This window comes from Octopus sinensis, linkage group LG9 (genome assembly GCF_006345805.1).
Source record: "Octopus sinensis linkage group LG9, ASM634580v1, whole genome shotgun sequence".
Taxonomy (NCBI): Eukaryota; Metazoa; Mollusca; class Cephalopoda; order Octopoda; family Octopodidae; genus Octopus; species Octopus sinensis.
In genome coordinates this window covers 1215655-1242149 of record NC_043005.1, presented here as the reverse complement: position 1 = coordinate 1242149, position 26495 = coordinate 1215655, and the positions used below count along the sequence as shown (strand labels likewise).

At 35.4% G+C, this 26495-nt stretch overlaps 1 protein-coding gene across 9 annotated transcripts in view; it reads left to right on the top strand.

Moving 5' to 3' along the window:
• The window catches only part of LOC115215691 (tyrosine-protein phosphatase non-receptor type 4), a 603270-nt gene that overhangs the window by 334584 nt on the left and 242191 nt on the right, over positions 1–26495 (top strand). For 7 of the 9 annotated variants that reach the window (XR_005000546.1, XM_029784972.2, XM_036505711.1 and 4 more), the window contains 3 exons: positions 3688–3775; positions 4836–4924; positions 24213–24293. Coding sequence is in view for 8 of the 9 variants with exons in the window: in XM_029784972.2 (XP_029640832.1) it covers positions 3688–3775; positions 4836–4924; positions 24213–24293 (258 nt within the window). In the remaining variant the exon portion in view is untranslated. The remainder of the gene's footprint in view (positions 1–3687; positions 3776–4835; positions 4925–24212; positions 24294–26495) is intronic. The other 2 variants (XM_036505713.1, XM_036505712.1) reach the window with 1 other exon arrangement.

The window sequence follows — 26495 nt, the reverse complement described above, 5'->3', positions numbered from 1 at the left end:
TCTAAAAATCACAACAAAAAAACAAACGAAAATGAAAATTCACAATGTTATGGTAAAAAGTGGTGAGATGGTTGGCAGGAGAAGACATGAGTGAAACATCTCAAAATGAGGATGGCAACAGCCACACAAGATGAACTGCAAAATAAATTCCAAATAAAATATCTCTATTCCAGAATCATCTGAAAATACCATATGTGCACACACACACACACACGCATGCATAGTTGTGCGGTAAGAAGTTTGCTTCCCAACCACATGGTTCTGGGTTCAGTCCCACTGCATGGCACTTGTCTTCTACTATTGCCCTGGGTCAACCAAAGCTGAGTGGATTTGGTAGATGCAAACTGAAAGAAGCTTGTTGTATGTGTGTTTGTGAATGTGTTTTTATGTGTTTGATCCCCCAGCATCACTTGATAACTGCTATTGATCTATTTACATCTCTGTAACTTAGCAGTTCAGCATAAGAGACTGATAGAATAAGTATCATGCTTTAGAAAATAAGTATTGGGGTGGGATGGCATCAATTTGTTTGGTTAAACCGTTTAAGGTAGTGCCCCAGCTTGGGCACAGTCTAATGAACTTTTTTTCATATAAAGGTACTATATATATATATTATATATATATATATATATATATATAATATATGTGTGTGTGTATGTATATATGATTAATATCTGTGCCGGTGACATGTTAAAGGCACCCACTACACACTTGGAGAGGTTGGCATTTGGAAAGGCATCCAACCATAGAATCGGTCAGACTGGCATCTGGCACAGCTCTCCAGCTTACCAGTTCCAGTGAAACCATCCAACCCATGCCAGCATGAAAAGCAGATGCTAAATGATGATTATGATGAACACAATTTTGTTAAACAAATATGCTCTCCTTCTCTCTCATTACACACACACACACACACACACATATGGTGAGAGCATGTTCTAATTTCCATCTTACAAATTCACTCACAAGACTTTGGTCTTCCTGGGGCTACCCAATGTGTCCTGTAATGTGATTGAACCTGAAACCATGTGCTTTATATAACCACACAGTCATGCCTGCATCTACACACACACACACACACACACACACACTATAGTATTTAGGAGTGCTTGTGTGTAATAACTGAGGCCTTCTGTCAGGGATTCCTATGTCCAAATCTCAATTGTTCTGTATAGATTCGGTTAATTTATTCAGCTTTCTGGTTATTCTACTTACTTTTGCAGATGTGCATTTTTTCCTTTCAGTCCTTGTTCAAAACTTAGACATGGTGACAAGTGGTTGATTGCAAGAGAAAATATGCACATTTACTCATAACTAATCTCATAATGCATGTCTTCACTTACTCTCTCCCATGTTCTGTCTTACACACAGTGAGTCTCGCTCCGTCTCCCTCTCTTGCTTCCTTTTTCTCTTTCCCTCTCCCTCTCCCTCCTACTTGATTCCTTTCTCTCTGTCTCTCTCTCTCCCTCTCTCACACACATGCACTACTTTTCCTCTGGCATCTCTATGCACATGTGTCCAGTCGTTCATTTCTGTGACTGTGAACTGCTTGAAATAACAGTGCAGTTAATATAAGTCAAAGCCATAGCATTCATTTAGCTGCAAGGAAATACAATCACACACCACTCAGGCATCCTCTTGTGTAAACACACGCACAGACACACATACAACTGCATGCACAATAACATATATACACAGACTGTTCAGTTGCCTTTATCTATTATTGTTGTTGTTGTTGTCCAAATGACTTTTGATCTTATTCAATGGTTTACTGTTGTGGTGCTGCTGCAGCAAGGAATGGAAATAGGTTCTCATTCATAAAGACTACATTTTCTCTAGTAGAGAGAGAGTAAGGTGCAACAACTTCTTGTTACTCCTTCAAGAAGAAGAGTTTGTTCAAAAAGAAGAGTTCATGCCCAAACCAACTGACCACTGATACTCTACACTGTCCTTTAGAGCTGTTATTAGGAGTAATTGGCTGTTTTCATTGCCCTGAAGGAAGTTTAATGCCAATACTTAGTTTATTGATCCTTTTAAAAAGAAATGGTCTAACGTAGTGAAGGTGCTCTAAATACTGTCCATGTAGTATACAACAAAGTATTGGGAAACTGTAATGTCCTACATGGAGTACTCCTTCACACACACACACACACACACACACACACACACACACACACACACATACACACCCAAATTCCATTGTCTCACTAAAATATTTTTAACCCCCTCTACCTTCCACTATTCTCCAACCACACATCAATCACAGAAACTTGCCCCCAAAAGGACAACTTAAAACGGAGCCTACCAAACCCACCATTTCCTTTCTTACCAGCTACTCAAAACAACATTATTTGATACAACAAGCAAATATATGAAACACACAAAAGACAAAACATTCAAAGACTTTCATGAAACCCCTTTAACATTTACAGAAAACTTTGAATACATTGGTGTGACTGTGTAGTTTCCATCTCAGAAATCAACTCACAAGGTTTTAATTCATTCTGGGGTTACTCAGAGTACCATGTAGTAGGACTGAACCTGAAACCATGTACTTGACAAAGTGAACTCTTTAACCAAAGAACCATGTCTGTGCATGTCTGTTCACTCCCCAACTATATAGTTCTGGGTTCGGTTCCACTGCATGCAACCTTGGACAAGTGTCCTCTAGTATGGTCCCAGATCAACCACCAAATCCTCAAGGTTTTGCTAGTTGATCTGGAAGGTAGAAACTGAGAAAAGTGCACTGTATATCTACATGTGTGTGTGTGTGTTTGGCTTGTATTTCCCTCTCCTACATGTTTCACTCACTGTAAGCAATGGCTCTCTTAATGGTGCTGTTTGCTTGCAGTCTACTGCAAAAATTTGCCTCAGCTGTTTGTTGTCCAGCAGTCTGGGAGATTATTACCTTACCTGGTAGCCAGTGGGAGCTGGCCACAAGAAGGGCATCTGGTTGTAGAAGCTCTGTCCCATGCAAATTTTGAAAAAAGTAGCTGTTAAAATGATGATGTCCTGAAAATGCTTCAGAAATGTTCAAATATACTTACTCAACTCATTGGCTTCAAGAAACAACATAAATATACAAACATCGTCTTAGATTCATCAGGAATGATGCTAGTGTTTATGCCTAGACCTTTAATTTCTGTAATAAACCAGAGAATATTGCACTTTGTATCATCATCTGCTGCACACAGACAACCTAAATAATGCAATAAAATAGTCTAATAGAAAGACTAGCTGCAGATTTGAGAATAGTTATGAAGACAGGCTGCAAACCACCAGTCCTTACCACTGTAGTGAGAATCACTTTGGAAACAGGATGACACTTTTTACTCCAGCCAGACAAACATAGACACATGCAAGAGATAGCAGCAATATCAATAGCTGTGGTAATACTATGGCCACCACCACAATCTACAAATATGAATTGGGCAGTAAAGAAAACACAACATGGCCAGTTTTCAACTTTCATATGTTGGAGTATGCAATGTAGGTGGACGTTAGGCGAGGAGATGGCTTATTTGGATCTCTGTCTCAGTGGCGCATCCTGAATCGTTCAATTCGCTAGACATGGAGTTGCTAAAGGAACACAAAATAATTATGTCAACATGAACAGTAAAAAAGAAAGTCCTTTGTTTTGTTTTTTGTTGTTTCTCATATATAAAGCTGCCTTTCTGTATTTTCCAGAGGTCAAACTCCAGCTGAGGCTGAGTATTGTTTCTTAGAACGAGCAAAACGCCTGGAGATGTATGGAGTTGATTTACACAATGCCAGGGTAAGAATTCAATTTGTTAAATTATTTTCTTATCTCTATTTAATAGAGTTGTCTGTATAATTTCCATCAGCGACTATGTCTCTTTTTTAATTCCCCTTTCATAAAAAGAGTGAATCACTTACCTGCAATTAACATCTAATTGAAATTACTCTTTTTATTTCAATGTCAGCTTCAATGATAGAATAAAAATAGGATGTAAGTTTTTTTTCAAAATAAAGTAAGGCATAATAATAACTTCCTCCAAATTTTAATTAATTCTCATAATAATTTAGGTTAAAAAGGAAATTGTTTTCCCAAAATGCAAATTTGCAATTCCTTGTTATTTTGTTAACATATATTAAAACACAGAAGCACATATTGACTGAACTTTTAGCCTTCAAAGCAAGATATAGGCTGAGTATGTGACACATTGTGGTAGCAATTTTAAGGTACAGCTTTCATGAGCAGAGGTTAAACATAGAAATCTTGCTTTTGACTATTTCTGTTGTACAAGGTACATTACTCTGTCTCCACTTTGTTTGCCAGAAATTACTGCCACTGATTGTTCAAAGTTGGATGACTAACCATAAGAATGGATCCAACAGTACAAAGATTAATGTAAAACAAGTGTTTTGGCTTTTCTTAATCTGTATCCAAAATGTTTAGGAAAATCAAATCGATTTGCCTAATTAGGATATTTTTTCTGCTGATATATTAGATAACTTATGGACTTAAGAACTATTTCTAAAATTTACTCAATCTTCAGTGAAGGTTAGAGAAATGCCAAGAAAGTATTTGACTTTTTTCAAATTTACAGTAGAAAATATTTTTTTCAAAGCAAAATGCATTTCTGGAAAGAAGTAAAAATGTAAAGATGATCTAGGTTTGAGAAGTAACCATCAGTGATTCCATTAAAATATAATTAATTTACTAATGAAGTATTAAAAACTGGTATTTAGTATAAAAAGCAAAAAAGAAGACAACAGAATCATTTAAGCTAATTCATAACTGTTGATTGGAGTTCCTGTTGTTTTTTTTCTTGTTTGAAAATATATTTCTTATATCTACCTTTTATTTCTAGGATCAAAGCAATCTCGAGATACAACTTGGAGTTACTTCAGCAGGTCTTGTGGTATTTCAGAACTTTATAAAAATCAACACATTCTCATGGTAAGCACAATCAAATCAGGAGTCTTCTCTCCTTAGTCATAAACCTTTCAAAATATGAAATGTGGGTTTGTTTCTAAATTTCAAAAGAAGTTGCTATTAGTGGAAGTCATGGTTTAATTAAACTTCTCTTCATCTTTTATCATGTCCACTTTTTAGTTCTTACCTGGGATTGATCATACTTTATAGTAAAGGTAAAGGTTTATAAACTAGAATGTAGTATCTTTCACCTGGTATTTATTTGTGAAGATCAGGGTGCCAAATACATACAGAACTTAAATTCTCATTTCAAATCAGTCAGGTTATTCTGATGTGCAAATATAATATTTATCCCTTTTGGGACCATGTTATGTCTCTGGCCAAGACTCTTCACTCCATTTGAAAACAACTTCAGATTAAATAAAAAAATAGCATTTTGTCTACTATCAAATTAAAAGTTTTTTTAATGTGGAATTAGTGGCCATAAATACTCAGACATAGTCAAACACTGCTGTTGACCATTCATTGAGTTCTTCAAGCTGGACGTTTTTCTTTCTTTATCTTGGCTGAAAAATAGGCACCACCACTACTTCTACACTTAGGGAGAACTAAGTGTGAGAAGTGAGCACCTAATTGTGTGAGTAGGGCACTCCAAAACAAAAAGAATATCAAGTCTTACGAAGTCCCTAAAACTATGCAAAATTGTAACTGTAACTTATGCTTCAAATAATTAATACTAAATTGACCCCAAAATAGTAGCAATAGATGCTTTTATTGTTTCTAGAATTATTTTTCTGCTCTAGTTTAAGCAATGGCACCACTTGTAGTAGAGGGTTCTCTCTGAAATAAAATAAATCAATTTAGTTGACAAGAGCCAAACTATTGGTCATTTTCATTTTGTCCCTTTGCTTTTAGTTTGCGCAGCCATACCTACCATTCTACACTTCTCTCTCCTCAATTATTTTTTATCCAGACTATTTTCCCTCCTTGATTAATCTTTCTGTCCATCTTAGTGATTGCTTTCATGCTGCTGCTACTACTACTACCACCAACTCCCCTTTTATCTAGATGTTGTGGCAAAGAACAATTATGATCTTCCACCCCTAAATCCAGCTTTTCCCACCATTTATAGGATTTAATTCTATTCTTAATTCCTCTTCAGCAGAAATTAAAATTTTTTTTTTAGAAATACCAAATAAGATAGAATGTGAAAAAGAAGAGAATTTGTAATTTTATTAAGCTGCATCTGTTGATTTTTCTAAATTGAACTTTTTATTCCAGTTTCTAAATATGTGTGTGTGTCAATATTTATTTTTCTTGTTAAAAATCTATTTCTTTAAAATGTGATTTATTTCCTTTTATTCATTTATTTCTTTTTGTTTTACTTTAAATTTTACCCTTCTTCCTCCATATTTAATCTCATATTTCTCTGAATTTATTTCTTTAAACTTTAAATGAGCTCACCGTCCCTCTCCCTCGCCCCAGCCTCTAATTCATAAACTGCCTCAGATTTTTTCGTTTCTCTTTTCATTTCTGTGTATTACAATGCATTTTTAAAAACTATTTTTATTACTTTATTAGAATGATAGAACTGTTTGCATGTTTTTATGAATCTAAAATCTGACATTTTCTATAAATCAAGCCTGATAGATTCTTCAATTAAAACCATCCCCAATACTAAAACCTGACTGCTTTTGAAAAGGTATGTGTGTGTGTGTGTGTGTGCATGCATGTGTGTGTGTTTGCATGTGTGTATGTATCTTTTGTGTCCTTGCATAAATCTTTTATTGCCTTCAAAATCTGTTTCTTGATTCTCTAAGTCTCTTGCATGCCTCCTTCGGCTTCATGTTTTGCCTCTTTTCATTACTCTGCAGGTTCTCTAACTTGACAGTAATTCTTTCACTTCTACTAAACTAAATATGAAACTTTTTTGTCCTTGAGGGTGGTTTATAATGTATGAGAATTCTAGGAAAGCAAATATATTAAAAAAATCTTAAAGTTTCCTTTCAGTTTCCCCAATTCAGGGTAAATATGTTGGTGTATTTTATTTTGAAGCCTGATATTTTGAAATATGAACATTACACTGGTGTCTGAGGTGTTGCTCACATTTCATAGATTAACAGCTCATAGCATTTCATATGTGTCTTTCAAATGAGTTGAATTAAATAGTTGGGCCAAAAATGCAACATTGCATGGAACAGAATTCAAATTTATATCTCTAACTACTACACATTTTCTCATATGACTTCCCACATTAGATGTGGCTCCATGTAGCTGAAGTACTACGGAGAGATGATGAGATTAAAGACATACATAAACACTTTAGCAGATGAATAACATTGGTCACAATCTGCTACCAATTCCCTCTCGCTTGTGCCTTTCTTTCTCATCTTGATTAGATTGACTTCTCATTGACATGAGGGCCTCCCAAGTGGCCTTTCCGATCACTTGAATACCACTCAACACCTGTTGTCTGTGAACTTTACAACATGTCTGGCCCAGCAGAACTTCTGCTTTTGGTATTCTGCAGTCGCATCATTCAATCTGCTCTTTTCTCAAATTTTCTTCAAAATAAGAATATTAAAATTGAATAATGAATCAATTTTCTGGTCATCATCTCAACCTGTCGTATGTCTTTGCTGTGGCAGGAAAATAAGACTTCTTCAGAAAAGTGACATTCAAGTTTGTAACACTTAAATGTGAAGCAATATAATTTGCTTCCAGAAGTTTCCATTACTATCATTCTTGGTAGGATATTGTGGATTTCATTCTAGACATCAGTTGGGGGATAATACTTACTGTTTTATGAGGAATGGTCAGTTTAGGCGATGAGCAGTTGGTAAAACTTATTAGAGCAGGAAATGGTGAGGATGCACTGGGAATTGAGTTCCTCTTCATTTACAGCAGATCTGAATGATAACATGATAATTCTGGCAGTCATCATAATTGATGTTATTCATTTTATAAATATAATTTATCTAGGTTTCATATTAGATTTTCTAAGTTGTAAACATTGATTGTATTAATCTCAACTTTTGTGCCCTTATTCACACTATGTATATATCATCATCATCATCATCGTTTAACATCCGCTTTCCATGCTAGCGTTAAACGATGATGATGATGATGATATATACATAGTGTGAATAAATGCCATTAAGTTGGCATTGGGATTAAACCCACAAACGATTACAGACCTTCAAGTTATTGTAACTAATCAGTTTTAAAACTGTTATCCACACCATTTTGTACTAAGAGAAGCAAAGCAAATAAAAACTGAATATCCCTGGAAATATTTTATCATCCATTTGGACTACAAAAAATATCTGCCACTCCATTTCTATCACTTCCTATTATTACTGCTCCTCTTTCTTTACTATATTTAACTATCTCTCCCCCCTCTCTCTCTCGCATATATATATATATATTCCTTTGTGTGTTTCAGCCAGGTGTGTGTGTGTATACATATATGCATAGTTATGTATGTGTATATATACATGCATATATATATATATATATATATATATATATATATATATATATATATAGTTATGTATGTATATTCTGTTGTGTCTGGAGAGAGTAATTTTTGTTTTTGTACCTTATAATGTAACACTCCCACCGGTAAAATTTCCACTTTCTTATTATTAAATAAAAAAAATTAAAAAGTAAGAAATAAGTGGAAATTTTACCGGTGGGAGTGTTACATTATAAGGTACAAAAAGAAAATGACTCTCCCCAGACACAATAGAATATGCTTCAACACACGAACTCATATAAAAGATCTTGCAAACCAAATCCCAAAACGAAATATATATATATATATATATATATATATATATATATGTATAGTTATGTATGTATATATATATGTAGATGTATGTATGTATGTATGTATATATATATATATATATATATATATATACACACACACACATATTTATGTATATGTGTATCTATATATTTATGTATGTATATCTATATCTAGCCACTACACACATTTTTTTCTCTCCTTGTTTTTTCTGTGTCCCTTTCTGTAGAAGAGCGTAGGCTCGAAACGTAAAAGACTTTTTCTATTCCTGAGCATTATACCAATACATCTGTTTGTTTTGTACACCACCTGTCTTCATCTTTGTTTTTTTCGTAAACTCTCCCTATATATATATGTGTGTGTGTGTGTGTGTATATCTATGTATGTATGTATGTATATATGTATATTTCTATATATTTATGTATATATGTGTGTGTGTGTGTGTATATATATATATATATATATATTTATGTATGTGTGTATATATATATATGTTTATGCATATGTGTATCTATATATATATATATTTATGCATATGTGTATATATATATATGTATATGTGTAGCTATCATCATCGTTTACCGTCCGCTTTCCATGCTAGCATGGGTTGGACGGTTCAACTGGGGTCTGGGTAGCCTGAAGGCTACACCAGGCCAGTCAGTTTGTATATATATATATATACATACATATATGTGTGTGTGTGTGTGTGTGTGTCTTTGTGTCTGTGTTTGTCCACCCACCATGGCTTGACAACTGATGCTGGTGTGTTTATGTCCCTGTAACTTAGTAGTTCAGCACAAGAGACCAATAGGATAAGTACCAAACTTACAAAGAATAAGTCCAAGGATCAATTTGTTCAACTAAAAGGTGGTGCTCCAGCATGGCTGCAGTCAAATGACTAAAACAAGTGAAAGAAAATATATATATATATATATCATCATCATCATCATCATCGTTTAATGTCCGCTTTCCATGCTAGCATGGGTTGGACGGTTTGACTGAAGGCTGGTGAACCAGATGGCCGCACCAGGCTTCAATCTTGATCTGGCAGAGTTTCTACAGCTGGATGCCCTTCCTAACGCCAACCACTCCGTGAGTGTAGTGGGTGCTTTTACGTGCCACCAGCACAGGGGCCAGTCAGGCAGTACAGGCAACGACCTCGCTCAAGTCTTTTACACATGCCACCGGAACAGGTGCCAGTGAGGCGATGCTGGTAACAATCACACATACATACATATATATACTCTGATAGTATTCGACCAGTATTGGCCCAGGACATATCTAACTAAATAGCTCCAGCATGGCAAAGTCATTCAATCAGGAATTGGACAACATGGCCCACTCGAGGAGAGAGTTATCGTTTGCACAGATATATCCAGGTGTAGGATGTTGATCTGGGATTTTTTTAAGGAATTTGTCTAAAAACTTCTTGAACTTCATGGGATTCTGTTTCTGCTTTAATGAGTTTTGGTGTAATGTTAAAGAGAGCGGGGCCAATTGAGGTGAAATAATTGTGCCATATTTTTGTTATATGATATGAATATGATTTATGTTGTGGGTGGATAGCATGGGGCTCAAGTCTTGGGTGTATCTGAAAGGCGATGCCAACATCATTTGGGCAATGCTGATGGAATATTTTCCATTTCATGTAGATGATGTAGCATTCATGGATGCATTGGAGGGAATAAATCTTGAGAGCCTGTCATGTCATCTTCAGTTTTCATGATACTTTGTTTCCTGTGGGGAGACCACAGTGGACAAAAGTATTCAAGGTGGGCACAGGCAAAAGTGGAGAAGAGAAGGATAATGGTGTGGATATCTCTCAACTGGAAAGTTCTGAGAATGTTGTTGTCCACAATTGCTCCTAAGCCTCTGATGTTGTTGGATGCCATGTGAGTTTTTACCTAAAAGAAGAGAGTATGGATGTTTCAGGGTATCCTCTTTTCCAAAGCAGATTAACTCAAATTTGTCCTCGTTCAGCAGAATATTATTCTTTTCTGCCCTTCTCTGGCCATTAGATCTGACGGAGGGCTTGCCCAGTCATTGATGACCTTCTGGATCTTGGAATCATCTGCAAAGATTCTTTTGTTACTGTGCATGGTGATGTCAATAATGTCATTGATTTAGATGATGAAAAGAAGTGGGCCCAACACAGTGCCTTGTAGAACACATGTATAGAGTTTTTGAAGTGGTGTACAGGTATTGTATATTGAGAAAAAGGGAGGCAGTTAGAATTTTGGATAATTCTTTACTAACACTGTTATTCGTTTATCGAACACATCAAGACAAAATCAGATGAGTTCAGTAAATGAATGAAAGCGCTAATAAAGAATTATCCAAAATTTTGACTGCCTCCCTTTTTCTCAATATATATATATATATATATTTATATATTTATATAGTATTAGAGGTAAAATCAAAACCAAGGCAGAACAAGTATCTCAAGTAATTTACAATAATTTAATTAGAGTAAGGTGAATTTGAAGTCTTACAACTGTTTCTGGGATAATCCAACTGGTTGGTTAGCATGTCCATGCACAGGGCATTCCCAGGTAATATCCAGGCAATATTTTGGCTGTGTTCTGAATGATGTATTTTAACTAAAAACTTGTACCTTCATGGAAGTACCAACCTACATCCATATTCTTTGGAAAAAGACAAGTTGTGAACATTATTCTTCTAACTACTTTTACTCTTTATTCTTCTATTTTATTCCTTATAAACTGTGAATTTTATTCCTTGTAAACTGTAAATTTTTCCCGTCTAAAATATTCATACCTTGTCTCTGATGATGGAATACCCAGTGCATAGACATGCTAACCAACCACTTAGGTCACCTCAGAAATGGCTGTAAGTCTGAAAATTCAACTTACCCTAATTAAAATATTCTAAATGACTTGAGATACTCGTTCTGCCTTGGTTTTGGTTTTTCCTCTCATTTAATATATACCTGCTATAATAGAACCCTAACACGGATGTGTTTATATAACTTTCAAAGCCAGTTTTGTACAAGTCCTTCCAAGATTTCCCATACGTATATCTCTGCATACCTTTCCTGCCTTCACTCTAGGAAGTAGAGTCTAAACTTTTTCAGCCTTCCCCAGTAGCAGAGACATTACATTGAGACATTTTTCTTTGTATAGTTCCACTAGATTGCTTAGAGTTCCAACATTAACTTTGTACTGTGTGGTGACCGTAGTTGGATGCAATAGTCTCTCTCTCTCTCTCTCTCTCTCTCTGCATGTATGTGTGTGTGTGTGTGTATATACACACATACATGTGTAGGAGAGTACTGAAAAGTTCCTGGTTTTACGGATGCCCAACCTTCCGAGTTCTTTTACAGGGCTTAGAAAAACTGAAGGACCCCTGCAGTAGACATGTGAATCTGAGAGGGGAATATGTTCAATAAAATCATAATTAAATGATCCCCTGTATTTTCTTTTGCCCAAAACCAGGAACTTTTCAGCAGCCACTCATATATACAAGGGTAAAATCCAGGAATCCAAGTGTAGGAAGTTAGTAAGCTTCATCAGTTTGTAGCAAAGAGAGAAAACAAAAAGGGTCCAGTGTAGTCAGGAACAGTAACAATTTTTATTACATTTGTTATGGCTTCACCACTCATGTTTAACTCAGATCTGCAGTGAGTTAACTTGGGATTCCCAAATGACAATGCAACCTTCATGTACTCAAGATATTCTTGGCCTGATGAATAGCTTTGCCAAGTACCTCTCATTGAATAATTATTACATCAGAGAATCAACCAGCTATGAGGTGGTATCAAAAAGTTTCCAGACTAGTTGTGTTTAATAAAAAAAAAAAAATTTGCTTAAGTTTTAACATCATCTCCTTCGGAATATACCGGTATATCGCAGCAATATACCGGTCCCAGCATTGTTGCCACTTTTAGAATCCAGCCTGGAAGTTGTTTTCCATAAGTTGAGAACCTTCTGCAATTTTCTCTGGATCTCAACAACGGTATTAAAACCTTTGAGCTGCATTTTCATCTTGGGGATGAGATGGAATTCTGCAGGTGCTAAATCTGGTGAATGGGTGGGGTGAGTGCAGAAGTGATACCATGTTGTTTTGAGGGAGAACTCAGTGTCAGTGTGCATTGTTGTTGTGAAGAATCCAATTCTCCTCAAATCCAGTTGCTCCTGTCAGATGTCCTCCTTCAAATGCTTGAAAACGTTACAGTAGAACTCTCAGTTGATAGTCTGGCCCTTGGGGGAGAATTCTCAATACACAACACAGCTGATGTCAAAAAAAAAAATGATGAAAATACTTTTGATTGAGCTGTGGTTCTGCCGTGCCTTCTTTGCTTGTAAAGATGAAGGGCCCTTCCATTGTGATGACTGCTACTTCGTCTCAGGGTTGTACCTGTAGATCCGACTCTCATCACCAGTATTGATTCTCAATGTGAAGGACAGGTCATCAGTGGGATGCTTACAGAGATCCTGACAGACTTCAACATGATGTTCTTTGTGCTCATTGGTCAGCAGCAGAGGACAGACTTGGCAGAGACATCTGAATGTTCAATTCAGATGTTACGGTTGCCTGCACAGACCCATACAATAGACCAACAGCATCAGCAATGCCATTGATTGTCCTCCAATGATCCTCATGCACAAACTGATGAATTTGCTCCACAATTCCAAGGCTGACACTCATGGCAGGTCTTCCAGATTGCTTGTTGTCTTCCAGGGACATTCTTCCACTTTTGAAGCACCTGTGCCACTCAGAACATTGTGTACAACCCATTGCCTCGTTGCCATAAGCTTACCGAAGCATGCTCAATGTCTCTAGCAGATTTCCTCAGTTTAATGCAAAATTTCATATCGGCTTCTTGATCCGACCTCCTGTCCATGACAAAACCACAGACTACACAAAAACATAAATTTCACAACTTGCAAAGTAAACACAACCATGAAAGTCACTGCTAGCTCTCGCTGCTTACACAACCATGTGCTGCCATCTGTTGGTGCACTACAAAACTAATCTGGGAACATTTTGATACCAGCTTGTAAGAAACATATGTAACCTGGATTTTACCTGTTCCATTCATTCAGTTTGGATATATATATGTGTGTTCTGTTATGCTGTGTTTTTTACTAGTTTCAAGTTGAGATGAAAGCTGTGGCCATGCTGGGGCACTGCCATTGGCTTTACTACACTTTCACTAAACCTCCTTTGATATGTGCCTTTTTATGAATGAGGGAGTCTGATGTTACTGCCCTCATCTGCATTTCTTACCTTGAGGTAGGTTCATTCGGAACTCTTGACAGGAAGAGATCCAGTTTTATTCTAAACACCTAAATTCACCCCATGGAGGTCTCACAGGCTTTGTGAGAGCATATTGAAGAGTTGTGGGCCATTGAAACACAAGCTGTTGCAGTCTCTGGTCTAATGTTTTTTCCTCTCAAAATTGTTGGCCTTGAGCCTAAATTAGAAACAGTTATTATTATTATTATTATTATTATTATTATTATTATTATTATTATTATCATCATCATCATCTTTATGAAGGTGCATAGCCAACTGGTTAGGTTGTTGCACTCATGATCACAAGATTGTGATTTCAATTTCTCCCTTGAAATTTGTTGGTCTTGTTTCAGAATTTGAGACCATTATTATTATTATTATTATTATTATTATTATTATTAGAAGCAGACTCTTGAATGGTTAACATATTAGACTTGTGGGTCATGAGTTTGTATCTTGTTGTTACAAGCATTATGTATGTGTTCCTGAACAAGACACTTAACTCAACTTGCTCAATTAAAAAACTATCATCTGTGAAAGAAAACCAATCTTCATTCTTTTCTTCTTTTTTTTATCTAACCCCCCCTCTCTATATATATATCTTGGCTTCTATCTAAACTGCTTTCATTAAGCCACTTCATTTTTTATCTTATTGATGGATTGTGAAGAACTTAACATTTTGCCAGCCTTCAAAGCTGTTCTGCTTCATGCCTCTCTTCAATATTCTAAATGCTTCTTCACTGCACACAATTCCACCCTGATTTTGTCTGACAAAGAAATCTTCTCGTCACACATCAACTTCTTTTTTTTTCTTACTAACCGGAAAAATGTTTTTAAAATTCTACTAAACTACCTGATTTTGTTTGTTATTAGTCTGCCTACATAGATACAAATATTGGCTAAATATAAACTGCAGTGTCTGCAAGATTAAGGTGTTGGGCTGCTGCTGCTGATCTCATGGTCTCAAGTGCAAAATTTGCTGTCCTTGAAGGATCTTGTAAATAGATGCTATTTTCACTTTGTGATGGAGAAAATAACATCAGGGATAAGCATTGTGACTTTTAGTGACCTGAAACAGAGAACAGAACTCTTGAAACTTATGTCTATCCCAGCAGAAAGATGTATAGAGAATGTCTATTTATAAAATATCTTTCTCAAATATGGAAAATATTCCAATTTGTGAAAAGCATATTATTCATTCCTGCATAGAAAAATTAATACAACAATAGTTTAATAATCCTCTTAAATATACTTCTCAGTTGTTCTGTTTTAACAAGATTTTAGATATTTTAAGATCAGTTGCTTAGCTTTGAGGTTAATCTTACAACTGCTACAAAACTAAATTAGTGGACTGATGTGTTAAATTAACTTGTTTTAAGTTGTTTCAATTAGAAATGGGATATCACATAAACTTTGCATTTAAATGATTATTTTTCTCTCTCTCTCTCTCACATACACTAGATATACAAATTTCAATGTCTGTTAAACCACCCCACTGATGCAAGCAAGTAAAAATACATCTAAATAGCTAGCTGACCTTGTCTTTTCTGTTTAATATTTAAATATCATTTTGAACAATGGCTGATAGATTATAGACTTGTGAAAGAGTTCTAGAAATCTTCACAATTTAGAACTCCTTTTCAAACCAGAAATTCCTCCCAAGATTGTCAACTTGTTCTGAAAATACTGAAAATACTTTTTCATATAACATATATTTCCTGTTGTGAAAATGTTGACTTTGTTTTATCATGAGATATTTGGACAATTAACTTTAGTTCTGGGGAAATGGCATTAATGATTCTACAGTACAACATGTTGACCTGCTATTGATTAGAGTTCTATTAAGAGAGACTTGTCTTTGTCATTTCAGTTGTAAAGAGCAGTAGAGGCTTCCATAAATGTCCCTCGTTTCTAATCTGTTCAACTGTGCTGCTTTGCCCTATTTCTACTTTTGATACATTCAATAGTTTCATGCAGTCTAGAGGAAAAGTTTTGTCAATGAGACAGACATGACTTCAAGCAGTAATAGATGCATTTTTTTTAGAAAAGTAGTTTCTCATTATAAAGCTAATTGGACGAACCTCTATATGGTTGCATTACTTGCTCAGAATAGCAAATCTTCTACAAATCACACCTTGTCATCTTCAAAGAAGAATTCATTGAGAAATAGAGTTTACTACAGTTCTATGTTTAGGAAACGTTCTATATTTAAGAAATGTTGTGTTAACAGCAAACAAGATGGGCAAATATCCGTCAAATGTAAATAATGTATATAGTTTACTGTTTGAAAAGTGAGGAGGTGATTACATCTGAAACGATTTTGATTCTAGATCTTGCCATGTTGAAGGTTGATTTATTAATAAGCTGCACCGAAAACAACAGATATGTTTAAAAGGACAATTATTTTGTGTAGTAGTGCTTCAACAGATCCAGCCAACCTTATATTGTCCTAGTTAAGCAAAGTGATTAAGGTCTCCAACAGTAGAAATAATTGGGAGCTGCTCTATTTTGACAGGAAAGAAGTTTCTCTCTCTGTTTGGAAAGTAGACTCAAAGTATGAATGGATTTAATACTGTGTGATAATAGAAAAGGAATAATGTGTACAAAAAGACTTGTTTCTGGTGAATCTTTTCTGCCTGTTCTTTGGATGGATGAGATTTACTGTGATTATCTCTAATATTGTGTGTGTGTGTGTACCTGTGTGTAATAAATTTGTTGGTTATTTTTAGATTAATTAATTTGGCCTATATTTTACACCAATCATTCCCCAGTTAAATGAAGGTCTTTTTGCTGTTTTTCAATTTATGAAGAAAATATTTGAAATTTTTTTGTCTGAATCATAACTATTGTAGCATATTCCTACTGTGCTGTGTGATGAAGGGTGTGTCTTTGTAAAACTGGACCAACAGTTCAATTCGTTTTGAAATAGTATTTGCAAATTAGCTTAGTTTTTAACATTTGTTTCTTTGATGAGATTTGAGTGACATCAGTTTGAGCTGGTATGTTGTTGCAGATAAATTTTAAATAATGGTTTCAGGGAGGCTTTTGGTAGAAATATCTTTAATTGAGGTTTTTATAAAGGAGATAACGATGAATTAATCACTTTTTTTTGTGGGGGGATCTTCTATTTTATCTAAAATTCATTACAGCCCTCTGTAGTCAATATTGTTGATGATGCTGGGATTGCAGTGTAGTTTATGTTCACATTTTTCCAACTTTTGAAATCCTCAGTGTTCTGTTAGTGTTTTTAGATGCTTGTACATACATACATTCATATGTTTGTGTGTGTGTGTGTGTGCATGATGCTGTGGTTAGAGTGTCAGACTCACAGTCATGAGGTAGTGAGTTTCATTTCCCGGACCAGACTGTATTGTGTGTTCTTGAGCAAGACACTTTATTTCCTGTTGCTTCAGTTCATTCAGCTGCAGAAATGAGATGCGATGTTCATTGGTGCCAAGCTGTGTCAGCCTTTACCTTTCCTTAGGATGACATTGATAGCACAGAGAGGGAGGTGGGGGCTGGTATGCATAGGTGACTGCTGGTCTTCCATAAACAGCCACACCCAGATTTGTGCTTCGGAGAGTAACTTTCTAAGTGCAGTCCTGTGGTCATTCATGATCAGAGGGGGTCTTTAGCCTTCTTACCCTATTATATATATATATATATATATATATATACAAAATAAGAAAATGGAGAAATACATCCAAATCAATTATCAATTACCAGATAATACCCAATCTCATACTTTATTAAACCACCACATAAGAAACTGTAAGGTCAAACATAATAATGTAGAACAAAACAGTGTACATAAAGGAGTAATGTTATACAATAAGTACAATATGTATAAGAGAATATAAATATAAGTAAATATAAATATAGACTACATCTTACAGCTGTTTCGGCCATGCAGATAAGTATGTCTCATTTTACTTATATTAGCCATTTATGGTAGGTAAATATGTAGTTATAAATGAGACATTTACAAAAATATCCTAAGGCCTCTTCGGAGATTATGTGATACAAATCAGATTACATACACACTTATATAGGTGTGGGTACATACCCATAATAAAACATATACATATACGTTTGAGTGCATATACTCATACTCCTATACATATAAATATACATGTACATAATGATATAAATAATATAGATCAATAAACATATATATGTTCCACATTCAATGTTACAGTTTTTTAACTTAATATTGTGATAATTACAATGTAGAAAAACATACACATATTAATACTTAAATGCAGAGGTATCTAAGGTGTTCATTCCTAAGGGGCAACTTCCGGAATTTAATGTGATTCCTTAATGCCTTAATTGTGACTCCTTTTGGGAAACAAATCGGATCTAATCTCCCTTTACAGTTTCGCCAAGCCATTGCCAGGAATTTCCCCAGAAATTCGAGATATTACTCCACTATAAATTCGCACAAAGTAAGGATTGATTTCTCAAATACTAAAAATCTCTCACAGATAATTGCCTCCCATAACAATAAGCTGCTAAATAAGGTCTCATCACCCATGAGCAGAGACACCGCCCTGTCAAATTCCAACGTAACATATAGTAATAATAATAATAATAATAGAAATAGCACAGATATTAGCAGCCTTCATAGCAGCATTGGCGTTAACAATAGTAATAAGGATAAGAGCACTGGCCAGGACATTAACGGGGGGAGTCTCAACAATAATAGTAGCAGCGTTCTTAACAACAGTAGTTTTACGGACAATAACAATCACAGCATTCCCAGAAACAGGGAATGTGCAGGTGATATTGCCTTAAATAGTAATGAAAATAGGATGAATAGTATCGTGCCCAAATCCAGCAGTAATTTTTACACCCATCATAGAAATAAAAATGCTGTATTAGTATTGGAAACTAATCCCAATAGATTAAGGTTCTTATCAAATAACTCTAAAATTAGAAACACCACTTACCAGTGCAAAATTTCTACTGGATCCGATGTCTACCTCTATATTGGCGCAACCTCCTCTAAATTAGCCACAAGGGTCTCCAATCATTTTTCCACGTTCAGAGATAAGAGTAAACAGCACACCACGGGGCTAAGCAAATTAGTCTGGCATTTGAAGAACGCAAATACAACTTTTACGCTGGAATGGTCAATATTGTCGGTGTCCTTACCGTTTGATAAGGGCAGAAAAATCAGTGCCCTCTGTAATTCCGAACTCTTTCATATTCTGTTAGCCCGAGGCCAAGTAATAAACTCGATTGTCGAGAGATCTTTCAGATGCTTACACTGGAAAAAGCATACCTTTCACTCATACCAATGAAGTCTAATATAGATAACCCCTGGATTTCCTACAAAATTAATTTGTGATATCTCAGCCCTTTAGTTTATAAGATTTTCTCATAATTGCTAAGAGCTGCCACCAATTCCAGTAGTCCCCTCGTCTCTTGTCACTACTATTGTGGGCCCTCTCTGCCCACTCCCTCTTAAGTTGACACATTCGAACACACAGACACAGTCCTTTCACCTCCTGACTGTTAATTTTCTGTCAGCCTTCTACACACACAATCACGCATTCACAGACACACACACACACACACACACACACGTTAAGGCAATTATACACACTCATACATACGAGCACTCATTCATAAAATAAATCAAATATAAACACCAGTCAAACAGAATGCATTCCCTCACCTTAATATTCTTTTACCTTCCTTCTCCAAACTCGATTGAACCCTTGAACTCTATTAACTGCCAGTTTCTCCTACATTCAGCCAATCTGACGTCACCCCCTATAAATAGACATTATTTATCATTATCGCTATGGGCTCCTCGTGAGCTGTCATCTAAAAACTTGTTGTGCATTTTGTTGGCGAAAGAAGTTCCTGGATTTTCCTGAAGAGAAAGCTGCATAATGGACTCCTTATTCATTCGGAATTAGGAATTTTGCAGACTTCGAAACATATGTCGAAAATAAAATAAAGGAATTTTGTTAAATCTTCGCTCAGCTCCATTCTTTCCTATACTTATTATATTAAATTAAACTTCAAATTTCCGCACTAAGGCACGGAGTATATGCCCTATGGTCGTAACTTCAATCGTGTTCTTTCTGTTGTGAGTTTGCTACCCAGGTATCGGTTATCTTTCAAATTATCCGTAATAAGATAATTCATTTATCTACTTATATATATATATATATATATATATATATATTACAAGAAAAAGGTTGATAGTGACCAAAGATTCAGCTTCTACAAAATATGTTCTTCTCCTACAAAGTACAATAGCATTTAGTGATTCTTCAATTTAATATTTGGTTATTTTTAGATTTATCTTTATGTAGATAGAAGCATTCATATCCATGCATACACTCATACATGTATGTGTTCATGTGCACATATTAGGGTTGGAAAGAATGTCTTGTCACATTTCAAGATGAGAAAGAAACAAATGCTTATTTTTCCTTAATTGATTATATTTAATCAAGATAATATTTCCTCTCGTTATTGGTAATACAGTCCTATCCATCTGGCAAACTGTCAATCAATTGGGTGTAAAATTCTTCAGGTTTCCAAGCAAAGAAACACTCAACATCTTCTTTAACCTCTTCCCAATTAATAAATAATATTACAGTTGTTTTCCCTCTTAATTACAATAAACTGAAAGGATAATAAGTCGGTTGGGGAAAGGGTTAGAAGAAAGAGTAAGGTGGATGAAGCCAAACCTCCATATTTAATAGCGTAATCTTTTCTTGAATGACTTTGGCAAGATGTGTGCTCCTTGCAATATTCTGCAAGAGCAAATACACAAACAATCGCTGTTGGACCGTTTTCTTGCAAATGTTTTAGTGCAATGCTTCCAATTGACAACAATTGACTCCTCTCCATTAATTGTTTTGATTTGATGTTCTTCATGAGAGACAATGTTCTTCATATCCCACTAGAGACACACACACACACAACATAACTTTCTTCAGGTGGAGTCCTGACTTAGGAATTGATTCTCCTTTTTCATTGGCTGCTAACTACTGTTTTCATCGCATATAATTATAGAGGGCCCTCTTTTCATTACTTGTGACAATTTTGCCCAGAAAGGGCTCAGTAATAAGTCTACTTATCAATAAAAAAAATGGAGACTTTTTGATTAACCTGAGAAGCAGTAAGAAAGCTTCCTGTGTTGCCCTACTAAATGCAGCACGTGGTTACCAATAAATGTTCAAGTATTTTAAATGCTAAGACATATCCACAATCAAAACATTCTCATTGCCTTAGTTGTCTTCAATTGCAACTTTATATTTGTAGTACATTGAATAGTCCTTCCCATAACACTCATCTATCATCTTGTTATAAAATACAATGTGTTAAACCTATTCACTGTTGTAACATTATTCATAAAATCCTTATACTATTGCAAGAACCACAGCTGTAATCCCCTCACAATAATACAATACAGATTTCACTGGTATTGGAAAAAAAAAACCATTCAAATTTATTGTTGAGTGGGGTTTAAAAATACAAACTTTTTCTCTAAAATCTTAGAGAATCAATACAAACCAGAAATGCATTTTTTTTCTTAGAATATATTGCACCTAAATCTCAAGCAAATACTCTTTCAGGGAATCCTAGCTTTCCAAATCTTCTTACACTAGTCTTGCTGAATACCAGCACCAAGGAATATATTACTAATTCTCTATAGACCCTTTACTGTTCAGTATACAGTTAAACAGTTCTAGAGTGATCTTATCCTTTAAGTGTTTTCTAGATTTAATGTGGCTTCCACCTATCCTAACCTGGTGCATTCAGACATAAAAAGCATTCTCTTCTACCCTGAGTACATGATAATCACAGCTTCTTTCACGGGGTAAAATATCAATTGTAATTTACTGATAAAAATCTCAATTTCACTGAAATATTTTAACTGTAAGTGTTAGTTTGGTTAAGATTAACAACATTCGGGGCCATTTATATACTTGCCACACAACTTGGCCCTTTTGTATTTAAACCATCCATGTCTGGCCAAAATATTCTGCCTGTTGTATGTTTACACCAGCTTGATCCAGCCTCTCACACCTACCCTACAATGTCATTCTAAAAATATACAATCACATCAATATCGCTAAGCTACAAGATAACGCAGGATGAATTCAAAACGATAGAAACAAATAAGCATTTTATTTGACTGAGTAATCTAAATGCTATGAAAGTTTATTGACCCTTGCACACACACACATACACACTATATATATGCATGTGTATATATATTTTTGTAAGTGTATATATTGTCAGTAGTAGTAACGAGCAGGTGTTGGCTTAATGGAGACACTACATTAATGTTTCACTCTTGCTGTTTACTACTGATTTCTGGGCAGTGTTTATGTTTTGAACACTTTTGACACTGCTACGTTGAATAGGTATCAACACCATACTGATATTCATTCAGTCGTTGATGATGGCAAGACATATTTGTTAGGCTTGTTTGTGAATTATTTTCTCTCAGTCTGGCTACTCTCAGTTGTATCTTTCACTCCAGTAAAGAGGAAATTATTTGGGAATTCAAAGATGTTTTTGTTTTTTGTTTGTGGAGATTACTTTCACTGGTATTGTTTGGTTTTCTTCATAGATAATCTTATTAAGCTTGGACAATACTTAGCTATTGATGCCTAGTTCTGGAGAGGTTCTGTGGTGTATGTGTGTGTGTGTCTGACATAACTAAACAAACAGATTGTCTACACCTGTAGCATGAAATTCCAGTATAGCAATGAGACTTTGGCATTTGTCAATACTCAACCTCTGAAATTAATCAAGGTTTGTGCCAAGTTTGCCTACAGCTTCATCTGATGAAATCATTGTGAATTACACAACATTCACTATACAACAGACTATGTATTCATTACATTTAATAAAATAAACAACCTGCACAATAGTAAAACAAACATTCAAACCAAAACCATTGTTCATCATCTTTGCAATGGTTCTCTTGGAATGATTCATAAGCAGTAAATCTGGCAGAATGATTGTAAACATTGTTTCTTTTTACTCAGGAGACATTTTCTCCCATCAAGTTCAGAATTATTACTTATTTTATATTAGTTTATGAGCATATCTCTAATTTTGAACGTCACACACTAGAACCAAAAGTAAATTAAAACCCTGTTATAGAAGTTTGTTTTTCAACAATAAAACCTTTACATGGATGTCTTGTTTAGCCTTGAGAGATCCTATCATACGGGTGCCTGCTATGTAAAAACACACACATAGATCATGTCTTTGAGATTTGACTGGATGCTTCCCACTGCTGATTTCCTGTAGAATGAAATTGCAGGATATGGGAATTCCACTGCCCCTTGACAGACGATTCTCCTTTGTGACAATCTGTGTTTGTGCTCTTATGCACCAAGTTCCTCTATGAGAGGATCCCTCAAGGCTAACAACACAGCATTTCATGTTGAGTTGGATGTAAAGATCACCTTTTGGTATTAATACTGCTCCCATTGCAAACAATTAAAAAGACAAAAAAACTTTGTGGACAATTCTGGGAATGTTTCAACTTGAAGAGCTTGATCATTGGTCTATATTTTAACTTGGCATTGTTGCACTAGCTATGTGAAAATAATTTGACTAGAGGCCTTTAAATTTGGGGTACCACATAGATTCAATGGAATATGTAGATTGTAACATGGTCTACAGTCTAGCAGTGAACCTGCCAATATAGAAAATGTCCAAGTTGGTTCTTGGTTTTATATGTTGTCCAATGTGACACAAAGTTTTCTGCCTCTCAGTGATTAGATCTTGTTTCATTAAGGAAATTACCAATAGGTATTGAAGAAATTGTGCAGTGTTTTGTGTTGTGTGTGTGTGTGTTTTAAAGAGTTCAAAGAACACGATTCCCTTTGCAGTGATACTGAATGTTTCTAACACTTCCACTGACTCTAACTTTGCACTGCTACCTTTAGATGCTCGTTGCAATGACTAAAGTCTCCCTCTTCCTCTCTCAAGTTTTCCTGTATCCTTATCTCTCTCTTTCTCTCCCCCTCTCTCTCTCTCTCTCTCTCTCTCTCTCTCTCTCTCTCTCTCCACATCCCCATTTCTTTCATTTAATCTTCATCTTTTTTAAAAACCTTTAAGAGTTGACCTGCCCTAAAACACCCACAAACACAAAATACTCGTACGTCACTATGTCGACTGGTATGCTGCTCTAACTTCCTAAACCTTCTGGAGACTGTTAGCATGCATCCATCCTTTGCTTGCTTGTAGGGATGATGACAAATATGATCAGGAAGACCGTGCAGACTACTACTACCCTGGACTTAGTAGGACTAGTGAGCAAACCGATAGGTGAGCTGAAGTTTTTGACTTGTTACTTTCTATATTGTACTGTAACCTAGCCAACCATCTGTAGTAGAAGCTATCACTGTTTTTCTTTTTCTCTTTCTTTCACTCTCTCCCTCATCATACCTTTTTTTTTTTTATTATCAGTCGCTCTTTATATTTTTCTCTGTGTGTGTATATATATAGACACACACACACACATATTGCAAACATATACAAATGTACATATGTGTTTCTGTGCAGGTATATATATATATATACACACACCAACAAGCTAGAGATGATACATACTAAAATAAGCTCATTTTCTTCTGGCCATAAAACTCTTTGGCTCTCAATACTAAAAATGGCATTCTAATCACAAATGACACAATTTTCCACTCTTGGAAGTTGACCTCCACCAAAATGAGAAGAAGAAGAGATTCACACATGTAAAACAGGTTAATTTATTTTTAAATAACCCAGTCAAGAGAACCAAACAATATTTGCACAGAGAAATACTGAGAACTGGTATCCTAATAGAAAAACAAAAAGGAATATTGTTCTCAGTGATGGACAAAACTGTGTAAGGAAGCCTTCAGATGTTACAAAATACCACAATGTCCCAGTTCTGATATAAACAAAATTTGAAAATAAGATTAAAATTAAAATCTTTGAAGCTGTATTGGTGACCATCCAGTGAAGATCAAGGAAAGAACTCTTAAGTGAATGACATCAAATCTAGAGATTTTCTTCCTATATGCTTGGGTGTCTCCAGTCTTGATTGAAAATCAGTCCACTTCAATGTGAAGGTGGCATGCATATGGACAGTTCTTCATCATCTGGCTCATAGAACTAATACAACAGTGTCTTTTCCCAGTCAATAAAAGAGCAGCAAATTGAACAGCCTGATATATTCTACCATTCTCACAGCAACTTAGCAGATATAAGCTTAAAACCACCGGACAGAACTGCGTTAATAAGCTACCTTAATGTAGACTCCATTCGGAATCCAACTGACCCTCCAGTTCCACAAGTCCTGCGAATCCTTTGAAAATATTCTATTAGAACTACTTAACCACTGGACAGCTACCAGAAATATTGAAAGAAACAATAACAACACCAATTCATAAGAACGATAATAGGGAACAAACAAATGATTACTGGCTTCTGGTGTCGCCCTACTTTCCCAAAATTCCTGGACAGAATTATATGCAGAGGAAGAATAGATTATTTAAGCAGAAACTTTTTAATGATTCCACTGTCTTGCACAAGTTCTACAAAAACCAGGTCAATTTTTGAAAAGTCTACCAACTGGCTCAACGGTTGATTGTGTAAATCTTGAGAATTGTTTTGTGAAATCAATCCTGGAGTCTTAGAATTCCAGCTATAAATCAGTCAAGTAAGAGGAAGATTTTGAATTAGGGTCTTTGATTTCCTGAAAGACTGTCAGAAAGTGTTACCCAGTGCTTTTCCTATCTGAAAAGATTGTAATGCAGTATTCTGGGTTTTGTTGTTCAATGTTGTCAGATAGAAACAAAGGACATATGCACTTGGCCGCACTCAGTAGTTCTGTAGACAAGACTAAAATGATGCAAAGGATCAAGGCAGCAAACAACAATATTTGGAGAGAGATTTGTCCTAACAAGATTTAGAAGTCACATTTAGCCGGAGAAAATGGTTTAAAACTCTGAACCTAAAGTGTTGATAACCTGTCAAGTGCTCAGTGGCTGGGGATTGAGAACATTGGTTATGAGGAATCCATTAGTGATATTAACACCTTGGAGATCCCTAATCAGGTTGATTTACAGCTTGTATTTATGATCTTGAAGCAGTCCAGGCCTTTACTTGGTAATGAAAGATTGGAAAAAGCATCCAGCAAATCTGTAAGCAAGGTTAGAAATCTAAATTACTGGGCACACTTTTCTGTATTACATTTCTGCTGAAGCCAAAGAAGATGTCTTTACATGATTGCTTGAGTTGCTAGAAATAGCAGCCAAATCTCCCTTAAATCAATCCTTTTATTTTAAAAAAAGAGTTCATTGAATGATGTAGTCCTGGGCTCCCTACATATTGAAAAAAATAGAGTGATGGTTATAGTTAGAATACCTTTGACCATAAGTCTTCTCAGTCAGAGCTTACCTGGGACTAAACTATAACGTATCTACTACTTGGAACACCAACTGCAATGATATGGTATCATATATGGAAAATATTTGTAAGTTCAAG